General features: G+C 35.9%; 1 protein-coding gene across 1 annotated transcript in view; it reads left to right on the top strand.

The window, feature by feature from the left end:
- The window catches only part of AIMP1 (aminoacyl tRNA synthetase complex interacting multifunctional protein 1), a 30,858-nt gene that overhangs the window by 11,435 nt on the left and 4,044 nt on the right, over window positions 1–15,379 (top strand). The window contains exons 3-6 of the mRNA XM_069593565.1: window positions 70–183; window positions 2,563–2,730; window positions 9,877–10,088; window positions 13,084–13,252. Of these exons, the coding sequence (XP_069449666.1) occupies window positions 70–183; window positions 2,563–2,730; window positions 9,877–10,088; window positions 13,084–13,252 (663 nt within the window). The remainder of the gene's footprint in view (window positions 1–69; window positions 184–2,562; window positions 2,731–9,876; window positions 10,089–13,083; window positions 13,253–15,379) is intronic.

Genomic DNA, 15,379 nt, shown 5'->3' with positions numbered 1-15,379 from the left:
TCAAGTAGTATTCATAAGAAACCTTGTAGAAAACAGAGCTGTATCTTAACTGGTGGTTCTTGATCCCAGTTTTGCAGGCAACTTTGAGAGAAGAGAAGAAACTTCGAGTTGAAAATGCTAAATTGAAGAAAGAAATTGAAGGATTGAAACAAGAGCTAATTAAGGCAGAAATTCAAAATGGAGGTGATTAATCATAGAAATGATAGGTTGATTCATAACAATAATTATTACATGCTTTATTAAGTTGGGTTTTACGCTTGATTACTCGTCTCATCCTCAGAACTGCCCTTCTCATGCATTTATCCTCTTACACTGAAGAGAACATACAGACTTAGAAAAGGCAGATAGATGATCTTGCCTAAGATCATGCAAAAAGTGCCAAAATTGGAGTTTAGAGAGCTGCATTCTAATCTCTGTTGTGATCATCACTGATCCCCTATTAAACTCGATCATCACTATTCCCGATTGAGTAGAGTTGAAAATAAGCCATGATAGTATTTAGTTAACATTTATTAAGTTTTGCTGTATGCCAGGCACTACCAAGTGGTTCATATACGTTATGTATTTTATCCTTAAAATCTTATGTACACAGATATTCTTGTTTTATACATTGACGCTTAGAGAGGTAATTTGCCTGAAATCAAATATCCAAATCAGCAGATATTTATCATTTCACCTGGTATGTTGTAAATGAAATGAAAGTTTTTATTGAATTATTTTAAAAGTGCCCCAGTTCAGTTCAGTTCAGTTGCTCAGTTGTGTCCGACTCTTTGCGACCCCATGAATCGCAGCACGCCAGGCCTCCCTGTCCATCACCAACTCCCGGAGTTCACCCAGACTCACGTGCATCCAGTCAGTGATGCCATCCAATCATCTCATCCTCTGTCATCCCCTTCTCCTCCTGCCCCCAATGCCTCCCAGCATCAGGGTCTTTACCAATGAATCAACTCTTCTCATGAGGTGGCCAAAGTATTGGAGTTTCAGCTTTAGCATCAGCCCTTCCAATTAACACCAAGGACTGATCTTTAGGATGGACTGGTTGGATCTCCTTGCAGTCCAAGGGACTCTCAAGAGTCTTCTCCAACACCACAGTTCAAAAGCATCAATTCTTTGGCGCTCAGCTTTCTTCACAGTCCAACTCTCAAATCCATAAATGACCACTGGAGAAACCATAGCCTTGACTAGATGGACCTTTGTTGGCAAAGTAATATCTCTGCTTTTCAATATGCTATCTAGGTTGTTCATAACTTTGCTTCCAAGGAGTAAGTATCTTAATTTCATGGCTGCAGTCACCATCTGCTGTGATTTTGGAGGCCCTCAAAAAAGTTTGACACTGTTTCCACTGTTTCCTCATCTATTTCCCATTAAGTGATGGGACCGGATGCCATGATCTTAGTTTTCTGAATGTTGAGCTTTAAGCCAACTTTTTCACTCTTCTCTTTCACTTTCATCAAGAGGCTTTTTAGTTCCTCTTTATTTTCTGCCATAAGGGTGGTGTCATCTGTATATCTGAGGTTATTGATATTTCTCCTGTCAGTCTTGATTCCAGCTTGTGCTTCTTCCAAGCCCAGCATTTCTCGTGATGTACCATGCATAGAAGTTAAATAAGCAGGGTGACGATATACAGCCTTTTCCTATTTGGAACCAGTCTGTCGTTCCATGTCCAGTTCTAACTGTTGCTTCCTGACCTGCATACAGATTTCTCAAGAGGCAGTTCAGGTGGTCTGGTATTCCCATCTCTTTCAGAATTTTCCACAATTTATTGTGATCCACAGAGTCAAAGGCTTTGGCATAGTCAATAAGGCAGAAATAGATGTTTTTCTGGATCCAGCGGATGTTGGCAATTTGATCTCTGGTTCCTCTGCCTTTTCTAAAACCAGCTTGAACATCTGGAAGTTCATGGTTCATGTATTGCTGAAGCCTGGCTTGGAGAATGTTTAGCATTACTTTACTAGCATGTGAGATGAGTGCAATTGTGCGGTAGTTTGAGCATTCTTTGGCATTGCCTTTCTTTGGGATTGGAATGAAAACTGACCTTTGTCAGTCCTATTCGGCCATAAAAAAGCATGATATTTTTCCATTTGCAGCAACATGGGTGGACTCAGGCAGGGTATCATGCCAAGTGAAATAAGTCAGACAGATAAAGTCAAATACATATAGATGGAATCTAAAATTACAACCAACTAGTGAATACAATAAAAATCAAAGCTGACTCATAGATGTAGGGAACAAAACAGTGGTTTTCACCGGAGAGAGGGAAAAGGGGTGCAATATTGGAGTTGGAGGTTAAGAGGTACAAATAGTTGTGTATTAGATAAGCTACAAGGATATATTATCCATCATGGGGAATATAGGCAATATTTTATAATAACTATAAATAGAGTATCACATTTAAAATTGTTAATCATTATATTGAATACCTGTAACATTGTATATCAACTGTATTTGTTTCAAAATAGTTTATGATTCACAGTTTCATATTTTTCAGTCATGAAAACTATAAATGACATTTCATTTTCTTGAAACTGTTAAACATAAATGACATTTCATTTTCTTTGTCAGTAAAACAAATACCATTTCCATCTGGTACTCCACTAAAAATGGATTCTGCAGTTTCTGAAAATGAGATACAATCTATACCAATAACAACCGTATCTTCTGGTGCTAAAGAGCAAGTAAAAGGAGGAGGAGAAGAAGAAAAGAAGATGAAAGAGAAAGCTGAAAAGAAAGGTACTTTTTTTGTTGTTGTTGTTGCTTTTTCCTGTAAGAGGTTGAGCAAAAAAGCCGAAAAGGTGGGAGCGGGGGCAACCCTACGAGCACTCTAAGGGACCTCACAGGCCATCTGGTCCTACAGCAGCATTTCTTTTTTTTTTTTTTAGTTTTTTAAATTTTAAAATCTTTAATTCCTACATGCGTTCCCAAATATGAACCCCCCTCCCACCACCCTCCCCATAACATCTTTCTGGGTCATCCCCATGCACCAGCCCCAAGCATGCTGCATCCAGCGTCAGACATAGACTGGCGAATCAATTCTTACATGATAGTATACATGTTAGAATGTCATTCTCCCAAATCATCCCACCCTCTCCCTCTCCCTCTGAGTCCAAAAGTCCGTTATACACATCTGTGTCTAGCATGCTGCATCCTGCGTCAGACATAGACTGGCGATTCAATTCTTACATGATAGTATACATGTTAGAATGTCATTCTCCCAAATCATCCCACCCTCTCCCTCTCCCTCTGAGTCCAAAAGTCCGTTATACACATCTGTGTCTCTTTCCCTGTCTTGCATACAGGGTCGTCATTGCCATCTTCCTAAATTCCATATATATGTGTTAGTATAATGTATTGGTGTTTTTCTTTCTGGCTTACTTCATTCTGTATAATCGGCTCCAGTTTCATCCATCTCATCAGAACTGATTCAAATGAATTCTTTTTTTACGGCTGAGTAATACTCCATTGTGTATATGTACCATAGCTTTCTTATCCATTCATCTGCTGATGGACATCTAAAAAGGTACTTTTTAACAGTTAAATTTGTTTGGCACTTGACTAGTTTACCAAATGTCAACATTTTTTATAACAGTGTCAAGAAGAAAGTTCAAACTTTTATGAATTAGAATAAAGCTTAAGAACAGTAGGATAATGGAACATTAAAGGTGGGCCCTCAAGGGTTGTAAAGGTTGACCAGGTTGACAGGGTAAGAGCATGACTTGAGGTAGAGGGACTAGCATAACTAAAACCAGAAAGGAGAGAACCACATGCAGGTTGGTACGACTGAATTTGAATGTATTTGTAGGGAACAGTTTCAGAGAAATCACAGGCAGAAGTTAGCTTAGAAGCAGTCATGAAGATAAGAAAGCAATATTCCAGTCAAAGTAGAATGTCTGAATTAGCATTGGGGAGTTAAAGTTTTAGGAATCCGTAAGAACTGAAGTAGAGAGTATATCACTGTCCACTTAGACAATTAGAGTAGAAATCTTGCAGTCAACCTTAACTTGTCACTGTCCCTCAATTTTTGTATCTAATTGGCTGCCAAAAGCTGTATAGTCATATCTCAGGGATATTGCGGATTCATTTCCAGACCATCAAAATAAAGCAGATAGCACAAGAAAGCAAGTCACAAGAATTTTTTGGTTTCCCAGTATATGAAAGTTACGCTTACACTGTACTGTGGTCTATTAAGTGGTCAGTAGCAGTATACCTTAAAAAAAAAAAAACTGTACATACCTTAATTAAAAATACTGTATTGCTAAAACATGCTGACCATCACCTGAACCTTTAGCAAGTCATAATCTTTTTGATGGAGGAGAGTCTTTTTCAGTGTTGATGGCTGCTGACTTATCAAGCTTATGGTTGCTGATGGTTGACTGGCTGTGGCAGTTTTTTTAAATAAGACAACAGTGAAGTTTGCTGTATTGGTTGAATCTTCCTCACAAACTATTTATCTGTAGCACATAATTCTGTTTGATAGCATTTTACCCACAGTAGAACTTCTTCCCAAATTTGAGTCAGTCTTCTCAAACCCTGCCAACGGCTTTATCAGCCAGATTTATGTAATGTTCTGAATCCTTTGTTACATTTCAGCAATCTTCACAGCCTCTTCACTAGGAGTTGATCCCATGTCAAGAAACGACTTTCTTTGCACCTTCATTAGACGCAATTCCTTATTCACTAATATTTTATCATGAGATTACAGCAGTTTAGTCACATCTTTAGGCTCCGTTTGCAATTCTAGATCTCTTGCTAAATCTGCAGTTTCTTCTTCCACTGAAATCTAGAACTCCTCAAAATTATACATGAGGGTGGGAATTTACTTTTTCCCAGCTCCTGTTAATGTTGATATTTGACCTCTTTCCATGAATTCATAATGACATCTCAAATGGTGAATCATCTCCAGAAGGTTTTTAATCTACTTTGCATCATTCTGTCAGAGAAATTACTATATGTGGCAGCTATAGCTTTAAAAAGTGTCCTTCTTAAGAATAAGACTTGAAAGTCAAATTTATTGATCCATGGGCTGTAGAATAGATGTTGTATTAACAGACATGAAAACAAGCTTAATCTCACTTCACATCTTTATTAGAGCTCTTGGGTGACCAGGTAGATTGCCAGTGAGCAGTAACATTTTGAAAGAAGTCATTCTTGTGAGGTGAAAGTCTCTCAACAGTGGACTTAAAATATTTTGTAAACCATGTTGTAAACAGATGTACTGCCATCTGTTTACAGGCTTTGTTGTTTGATTTATAGAGCACAAGCAGAATAGATTTAGTGTCATTCTTAAGGGCCAAAGGATTTTCAGAATGGTAAATGAGCCTTGGCTTCAACTTAAGGTCACCAGCTGCATTACCCCTAACAAGAGAGTCAGCCTGTCCTTTGAAGCCAGGCATTGACTTCTCCTCTCTAACTATGGAAGTCCTAGGTGGCGTCTTCTTACATAGAAGGCTTACAATGAATGTAGCCACTTCATTAATTATCTTAACTAGACCTTCTGAATTACAGCTTTTACATCACTTGCTGCTTCACCTTGAATTTTTATGTTATGAAGACAACTTGTATCCTTCAGTCTCATGAACCAAGTGCTGCTAGCTTTAACCTTTTGTTTTTGCAGATTCTTATCTCTATCAGCCTTCACACAATTGAAGAGAGTTAAGGCTTGGCTCTTGGTTAGGCTTTGGCTTAAAGGAATATGTCTGGTTTCCTCTTCTCTCCAGGCCATTAAAGCTTTCTCCATGTTATCAACATGACTGTTTTGCTTTCTTATCATTAATGTCTTTTCTGGAGTAGCACTTTTCATTTTCTTCAACAGCGTTTTTTTTTTGCATTCACAATTTGGCTGTTTGGCAGAAAAGATCCAGCTTTTGGCCTGTGTTGGGTTTCAACATGCCTGCCTCACTAAGCTTAATCATTCCTAGCTTTTAAATGTGAAGAGTATGTGACTTTTCCTTTCACTTGATCACTTATTAAAGGCCATTGTAGGGTTCTTTTTTTTTTTAATGACAAAGAGTTTTAAAGTTTTGTTGTTGCTTTTACACTTCAGAGTCTTGTATTGATGCCCTGGTCATATCTTTATGTAACAAAAGCATAATACATTTAAACTCCTTTTTTGTATTATTGGACCATAATGTTCTAAGAGAGTTCTGTCCAATAGTTATATAACATGAAGTGTATATATAGTTTAATGTTTCTGAGTAATCTCATTAATATAAAAAGCAAGTGAAATTAATTTTAATAATACATTGTAACCTAATACATTGAAAATATTATTTGAACATGTAACCAAAATAGAAATTATAAATGAGATAGCTGCATTCTCTTTCTTCATTGTAGGGTTCTTAATTGGCTTAATTTTGGCCAAAGGAAAAGGAGAGAGACAGATGGGTTGGTTGATGGTCAAACAGTCAGAACACACACAGTTATTAAGTTTTAGCCTTTTATATGGGCATGGTTTGTGGTACCCCAAAGCATTTACAATAGTGACATTAAAGATCTCAGACCACAGATCACCGTGACAAATATAATAATGAAAAAATTTGAAATATTTTAAGGATTACCAGAAATTGACACCAAGACACAACGTGACAAATGCTGCTGAAAGAACGATGTCAAGAAAGTTGCTTGATGCAGAGTTGCCACAAACCTTCCTTTTGTAAATAATGCAGTTATCTACAAAGCACAATAAAGGGAAGCACAATAAAATCAGCTTTGGCTGTAATTCCTACCACCAAAACCTATCTGGAGCCCAGTTCTGTGCTGCAGTTTTATAGGTGCTACCAGGTAATTCAGGCTTCCCAATAGCTCAGTGGTAAAGAATTCACCTGCCAATATAGGAGACAGAGGAGATGCAGGTTTGATCCCTGGGTTGGGAAGATCCCTTGAGGAGGAAGTGGCAGCCCTGGAAAATGCCATGAACAGAGGAGCCTGGTGGGTTACAGTGCATCGGATCACTAAGAGTCTGGCACCTGAAGCAACTTCGTACCTTGTGACACCAGGTAGTCCAGGTTCTTGTGATCTCATCTGAATTAATATTAAAGCCTCGTGTTTTCTAGTTTGTCCTTACCTGGCCGCCAAAGCTGTTTTTCTAATCATAAATCTGACTCCTTATTTTAACTTTCCTTTATTCTTTTCTGGACTTCATTTTCCCAAATGTCAAAAAATACGTTTTCATCATTCATTACGCATGCCTCTCATGGTACTTAAACTCTTTAAATTTTTTTGGAAAATATAAAAGGGCTGAGGGATTCGTAAACTGATCTAAGCCATTTTAGCACCTAACTCTTGTCCATTCCTTTTGATAAGCATGAATACTTCTAGGTGTTGTGCATCCTCTTCTACATCGCTTCACCACTAGGTGGTATGGTTACAAAGGAAGCAAGTCAGACTGATTCTTTCTTTTTATGAATTTTATTAAGTAGGTACAAAACATTCATGCAACCTGTTTTTATAAGTTTGGTAAAAAGTCCATTCTCAAAGAGGATGCAGTATTGTGGCCACAAGATCAGTCAGTCTTGTGGTTAAATGAGACAACAAAGTCTTGCTTTTGAGGAGGGAGCATCCAAGACCAAATAGAGATCTAGGTCTTGAATACCTGTGTTCAGTAGAACTTTCTGTTCTGTATAGCTGGGTTATCCGACACAGTAGACATAGCCATGTGTGGCTGCTAAATGGTTAAAAACGTGTCTAGTATGACTAAAGAACTGTATTTTAAATTATTTTAAATTTAAATGTTAAAAATCGTATGGAGTCAGCAACTGCTGTCTTGGACAGTGCTGGAATAGAGGACTGTTTCATCTATGTTGACTGCCAAGATTGCCAAAATTCTGCTCTCGCAAGGGCTGTGGGACACATACAGTCTTTCTGTACTACACTTACGAGCATTACTCATTTGTTAATGAAACATTTCTAAAGTCTCTTTATGATGACTAACAAAGTTCTTGGTATGGAATTTCATATTTACAATCACCTGTGTAATGTAAATCCCTGAAAAAGGTATTTCAAATGCCTAAAGTTTTAAAATTCATGAATATAGCTATATCATATTGTTACAGTAGTATGTATGTTGTTCAGTCACCTACATGTGTCCAACTGTCTGTGACCCCATGGACTGTAGCTTGGCAGGCTCCTCTTGTCTTTGGGGTTCTTCAGTAAAGAATGCTGGAGTGGGTTGCCATATGTAGTGTTTTAAATACATAGTTTATCACTCAAAGATAACTATTAAGATTTTTGTAGTAATTATATATATATTTCTTTATCATTAGGGCTCTCAACTATTTTTAAAAAATCTTTGCTGATATGTTACATGAAAAGTGGTATTTTTAAAAAATTTGCTAATGAGACTAAAAATTTGTCATTTATTTTGAACTAGCTGTACTTTCTCTTTTATAAGCAATCTTTGTGAAAATTGTGTATGTCTTTTATGCAAAATCATCTGTTCCCACTCCAGACAGAATTACTCTTCCCTGTGCTTCTGTATTTCTTTTTATTTGTAATATTTATCACATGTTCATTATGTATATCTGTCTTTTTTTTCTTTAATATTATTGATGGCCACACTGGGTCTTCAGTGCAGACTCTTCTCTATTGTGGCAAGTGGGCACTGCTGTCCAGTTTTGGTGCACTGGCATCCCACTGAAGTGGCTTCTCGTTGCAGAGCATGGGCCCTAGGACACTCAAGACTTCAGTAGTTACAGCTTGTGGGCTCAGTGGTTGCGGCTCCAGGGCGCAGGCTCAGTAGTAGGGCACAGGCTCAATAGTTGTGGCGTACAAGCTTAGTTGCTTCACCACATGTAGAATCTTCCTGGATCGCAGGGATCAAACCCGCGTCTCCTGCAATGGCAGGTGGATCCTTTTTCACTGAGCCACCAGGGAAGTCCACATCTGTCTCTCTTATAAGAGATTTTTAGTGCCTGGCTAGTGTAGGCCACTCATCTTACTTTTTTCAGTGCCTTAGATCTCAGTAAATATTTATCCAAAGATGAAACAAAGTAGTTAAGAAACAATGCTTTCAAGTCATAACAGCTTATGTCCTACAGATTAGGAGGTAGTTTTGTCTTTTTTTTTTTTTTGCCAGAGAAGATAAACTTTAGGAATTTGAACTGTATTCAGGTTGAATTTTGACTTAATGGCTAAAGTGATCTTATGCTTATAAGAATTATATTATCAGCATGTAAATAAAAGTAGAATTTTGAAAACATAATCAGAATAAAATGTTTTCTTCCACTCAAATAGTTTCTGTAGACAAATCTAAAGTCCTAATAAGTCTTCAGAGGAATATAAGAAATGGAGAAATTCATTGTGTACTTACTGGTATGTTTAAGTGGTGAGAGACACATTTTATCAGAGAAATTATATTTGATTGTAGTTCATGCTGTCAGTTGGCTACTTATGATATTCTTTCTAAAGAATTTTTCACTCTTGTAGAGTCACAGTAAATCTAAAAGGATTTTTTCGTCTCTGTTTCAGGAAAAGGGAAATTTTTTCTGTAGAGGGTTATTTACAGACTACAAAGTCTCTGTTACAATTATTCCACTCTGCCAGAGTACCAAAGCATGCATAGACAGTATATAAAGTAATGAACATAATTTTGTTCTAGTAAAACTATTTCACAGGCAGCAGGCTGGATTTGACCTTGAGCCATAGATTACCAACATCTACTCTGTGTCTTTAACTAGAGATATAGACAGTTCAACAGAGAAATAGCTTAAAGGGGATTCAAGATGTGACATGAATAATTCTTTCCTTTGTTACTTAAATGAAGATAGAAGATAAACCCTCATTTTTTTTTTCTTTTAAACTCATCAGAATCAATACTGTGGAGATTTTAATACTATATTTTTGTTTTACTTCTGAAGCTTACCCTTTGTAACTATTTTTTAGGAGAGAAAAAGGAGAAAAAACAGCAACCAGTAGCAGGAAATGCTGACTCTAAGCCTGTTAATGTTTCCCGTCTGGATCTTCGAATTGGTTGTATCATCACTGCCAGAAAACACCCTGATGCAGATTCTTTGTATGTAGAGGAAGTAGATGTTGGAGAAACAGCCCCAAGAACGGTGGTCAGTGGCCTGGTGAATCATGTTCCTCTTGAACAGGTAATCTATGTAGCTAAAATTATTTCTACATATGCCTTTCGGTGTCAATCCCTCTTTCTTAATGTTTTTTCATGTAATTTTATATCAGACCACACAACATGAGTTAATATTGATTAATTCAGTTGATGATTTTAATATGATAAATCCACCAAAAAGTTCCTAGAAATACCAAAAACTTGCCAAAGATCTGTAAATTAAGATCAAAGTCATGACCATAGAAAGAAGAAATGATGTATTATTTTTTTCTCAATTTTTGAAAGTATTTTTAGTTAGTTACTTTATCATCACTGTTCCATCATGGAATTTTATTCCCTGATTTTAATTTTAAAATCACCATTATATAAGCTTAGAATGCACCAATCTAGAATTAAGAAAACAAGTCTTATATCTTTATAACTCAAGTATTTTCATACTGGAAGAAGAAAGAGGAGAGGGAATTTTGAAGATTGAACTTGAACTTTTTAATGGTATTCCTTTATTCATTAAAAATAGCATGTTTTAAAATTTTATTATTTAGGTATTTAAATATATTTCCAATGTCAGACATTAATAATTTATAACTTGCTCTCTCTAGACATCTTCTGTAGAAATTTGCATCATCTACTATTTCCTCTGCTCCATGGTGCTTCGGAGATACTGCAAAGACCATAGTCTTCCACATTAAAAAGTTCTGCCTCTAGGTTCTTTGCCAACCCTGTTGCTGATTGACTGTGTGAACTTGCACAAGTCCCTACGTTAATTCATTCTTATTTTTAGATGCTGATATTTACTGTGAATCTGCACTGTGCCAGGAACTGTTGTAGGCAAGTGAATAGAAAGAAAGAAAAATATGTAGATAGATGAATGATAGATTTGTTTTTAAAAAAATAAAACCCTGGGATTTCCCTGGTGGTCCAGTAGTTAAGAATCTGCCTTTCAATGCAGGGGATATAGGTTTGTTCCCTGGTTGAGGATCTAAGGTCTCGCATCCATGGGGCAACTAGAAAGAACTCTGTGTAGCAGCTACTAAACCTGTGTGCTCTAAAGGTAGCATGCCGCAGCTAAGAGCCTGCATGCCAGAACAAAGGCCCATCACTGCCAATAATAATAACTAAATAAACAAAGCCCCTGCCTTTCTGAAGCTCATATCTGGGAGGATCAGCACTTCCATGATACACAGTGTTAATATCAGGAAAAAAATAAAGTAAGGAAAGAATCTAGAAAGTACTGAAGCTAGGGGAAAAAAGTGGCCAGGGAAGAGCAAAGTGGTATTTAAGTAAAGGTCTAAGAAAATGAAGAAAACAAATTGTTCTGCTCTTATGGAATAGCATTTTCAGGCAGCCCTGAATCAGATGTTATCCTGGGATCTTCAAAGAACAGCAGGAAGCCAGTGTCATTGTAGCAGACTAAATAACGGGAAATATGATGGGAGATGAAGTCAGATAAGGATGCCAAATGCTGTAGGGTCCTAGAGATCATTGTAAAGACTTTGGCTTTTTCTCTGAGTGAGATGAAAGCCACTGGAGGATTTTTGAGCTAAGGGATAATATGATCTGTCTCACATATTAATAGTATCATCTGGTTGCTTTGTTGAGGTAAGAAAAATGGAATTAAGGAGATCAGTGAAGAAATTTCTCTTATCTATGAAAAAAGATAGATGACACTGGTGTGTGCTTTTTCTTTTTAACATTCATTTTGTGTAGGACCAGGACCCTCTCATAACAACTTATGAAGTTAGGTTCATAAGGAACCCTGGAGAAAGAACCAATTGATCTTGAGCCAGCTCAAATTTGAAAAACTCCTCCTCATTGGGGCTTCAACTTTTTTTGTTCTCCTAAGTTACAGACTAGTTCTTTTCCAAAAGCTGTCATTGACAGCCATATGCAAAGTATTTATATACATATCTGAATCTAACCATCAAGTCAGTACTAGTCAGCAGTGTATAAAGTAACTGCATTTAGCTTCCTAAAACTGTATACCAAATTTTGTACATTTGTTTATTTTTCTAAGGTAAAAGTCTACAGCTATCACCTGATTCTTAACAGACTGCATCTAGCTAACCCTGTTGGTTTTTTGTACATATTTGGTGTAACTTTTTTTTATTAAGTTCCCATATATGTGGCATCTTATAGTTATTTAATGTCTGAAGAGAATAAGAATTCATGAAGATCACCAAAAAAGGGGACTTTTCCATTTGAACCTTAGGTTCATTTTTTTAAAATCTTAGAACGTGGGGGTAAATTTGTACATAATATTTATTTATAAAACCATCTTTCATCTAGAATGTGTCCTGTTCCCACATGCAGTGACCCTTCTTGAATGTTATTTTATTTTAAATCTACTGAAAGAATTTAAACAACTGTGTCCCTTATTTTTGCTCATTGACGAAAAAGTTGAGACTTCAACTCTTGAAGTTTAAAGAAATTGCTAATTTACTTCTGTAACAAATTATAGAAGTAGCTATCGTTTGTTGTGCTGTGCATAAGGCTTAAATTGTTAAGTGATCAGTACTTTTTAATTTAGGAAATGAATCTTGGATAGTATTGAAAATGATAAACATGTAGGGGAAAAATGTGCATTTATTTTAGTGCTGTTGCTAAGCTAAATGCTTTATATATATGTTGTGATTTAATCCTTGTGGTGTCTTTATATCATTTCCCTCATTTTGTGAGGAAACAGGGAGATCAACTTTATGAGTCTCATTGCTAGTACATGAGAACCAGCAATGAAATTTAAAACCAAATCTGTTTCACTCAGTCATTTCTTTATTTTTAAGTGAAATATTATTGCCTCTGCTGTTTGATCTATAATGTATTGTCAGTTTGTAGAATTTTATTTTATTTTTTTCATATTGATTTAAGGCTTAACGTAAAAGAGTTTGGACACAGATAAGGATAAAACAGCCACAAAAATAGAACATTTGATATTTAGCATATTAGATGTACCTTAATGTATTCTAGATAAAATTATTCTAAATCTTTGTACATCTTTAATCATCAATGTGTATTTCACACAGATGCAAAATCGGATGGTGGTTTTACTTTGTAACCTGAAACCTGCAAAGATGAGGGGAGTAGTATCTCAGGCAATGGTGATGTGTGCAAGTTCACCAGAGAAAGTGGAAATCTTGGCACCTCCTGATGGATCTGTTCCTGGGGACAGAATTACTTTTGATGCTTTCCCTGGTAAGTATTTATTAGTTACTGTTTGTAATTTGGGAATCTTGGTTCTGAAAGCTATTTTTGAACGTTTAAATTTAAGACCACTCCTCTATATGACTTGTAAGACTTTATACTAAATGACCATTGTTAGTGATATTATTGTTAATTGAGAGATTGACATAAGATGGTACATGAAGCACAATTACTCCTTCCCCATGAACACTCAAATTGCATAAAACACCAGAGAGATTGTACCCTAAGTGAAATACTAATTTTGATACCTACATAACAGAAGAGTGTGATACGGATAGAGAACCAGTTAATGTGCTACAAAATCATTTAAGCATAGATTATCTCAGAATGCAACATAGAAAGATGAAGAGATGAAAAGTTCAGACAAGGAGCCGAAACTGTATAATTCTCAAAGTCAACCTAGTAATATACTTGCATATGCTTTTACTCCCTTTTACTAGCCTTTAGGATTTAGAGGAAATCTCTAAGGTAAAATTCATATTTTTTTTAATAATCTAAAAGGAAGGATCATTTCATATTGTTTCTTCTCTCTAGTAAAGTGCTCCTAAGACAGATGAAGCTTCCTAATATGTGAGAAAGCTTCCTAATATCTGAGAAAAAAATTCTTCAAATAGGTCTTTGGAAGCAGTAAAGAAAGCTTGGCAGATGTAGAATAAACATTTCTTTCATAAAAGTGGAAGATCTCTTAAGAGGAAAAACAGAAATTAAAAGACTATATTGCCTTTTGGTCACAATCACCACTGCTTACCGGGAAATCAAAACACTTCCCCAAACGTTATGCTTTTGGTTAGGATGTCATGTTTATACCTGACAAACCTGAAATTCTGTTTTTCTGAATTGGAATGGAATGAAAATAAAAGTGAACTTTTTCTTTTAAGATTCAGCATACACTGAGGGAAAAAAAAACTCTTGATTTGTCTTTTCAGATTAATATTTGCCTTCCTTTTTACTTAAATACTTAAGATGAGTGCATTTTAAGTTTTATTTTTCTATATAAATTGTTAAGTCAGATGTTTAGAACTGGAAGAAATCATTTATTTTAACCCACTATTTTACAAATTTAGAAACCAAGACTCAATAGAACTTAGCTACCTACTTAAGATTTGTAGAAAGATCAAAAAATAGATGTGCCTGAATCTCAAATATTACCAGCATTTTTGTTGGTGGATCATTGGCTTGCTGTGAAATCATATGGACTGTTTAATCAGAGAAGGCTTATAGTTCTTTTATTTCTATGACAGCTTTCATTCCCCTTACCTTATAAAGAATTAACAGGTAAATGTTTCAGCATTTGAATCAGTTGTTATTATCTGGACATTACCGTTAAGTAGTGTGGAGTTTTCCTAAGATACTCAGTGACTTAACATTAGAGATGCTAATAGTCCAGAGTGGATTTCTTGCCTTTACCATATTTTTTAATCTTTCAATCTGTTTGGCTGTCGGTGTGTGTTTATATCTACATCATTGCAGTCTAAAATTCCTTTCATATTCATAGTTTCTCCTTGTGCTTTAGTAAATGAATATGTAGATAACATAAAAAAATTTTTCTGAAGTGAAAGGGAAAAACCTAACGTTTAAGTGGCCCATGCAGTTGTTTGAATTATACTCTTATAAAATGCTTAACCAAACTGAACAGCATCAAATAGTTGATAAACTTGGGGACGTGGGGTCTGTTAATTCTCATCCTGCTTATGCATATCAGTTACTGCTTCTGTAGCAGTAAATCTGAAAGGAAATAACAATACTATGTATGCAACAGATGATTAGTCTTACTGTATTTTTTTTCTTTTCCCAGAGAGAGCCATGATTTATCTGTACTTTATTTTTCAGCATATGTTTTACATTTTAAAGCTTAAGGTGTCTGCTGGTACATTTCAATGTTCATTTGATATGCTCAGTGTCTAGAGATTTACATTTCATGTTATAGTAAGTGTGGTATAGAAATTGCATTTGGGGCTCAAGCCTTTGAATAACGATTTTTCAACTATAAAACTATTGCTTCCATAAAGTTTAGAAGATGCCACATAATATATTTATAATAATGGCTAAAACCCCTACCCACTCCTTCTTTAGTCTTAAATCCTGTAAAGCCATAAATTATTTCAATATCTAGTCCCT

This window comes from Ovis canadensis, chromosome 6 (assembly GCF_042477335.2).
Source record: "Ovis canadensis isolate MfBH-ARS-UI-01 breed Bighorn chromosome 6, ARS-UI_OviCan_v2, whole genome shotgun sequence".
Taxonomy (NCBI): Eukaryota; Metazoa; Chordata; class Mammalia; order Artiodactyla; family Bovidae; genus Ovis; species Ovis canadensis.
This window is presented reverse-complemented; position numbering and strand designations above follow the sequence as displayed.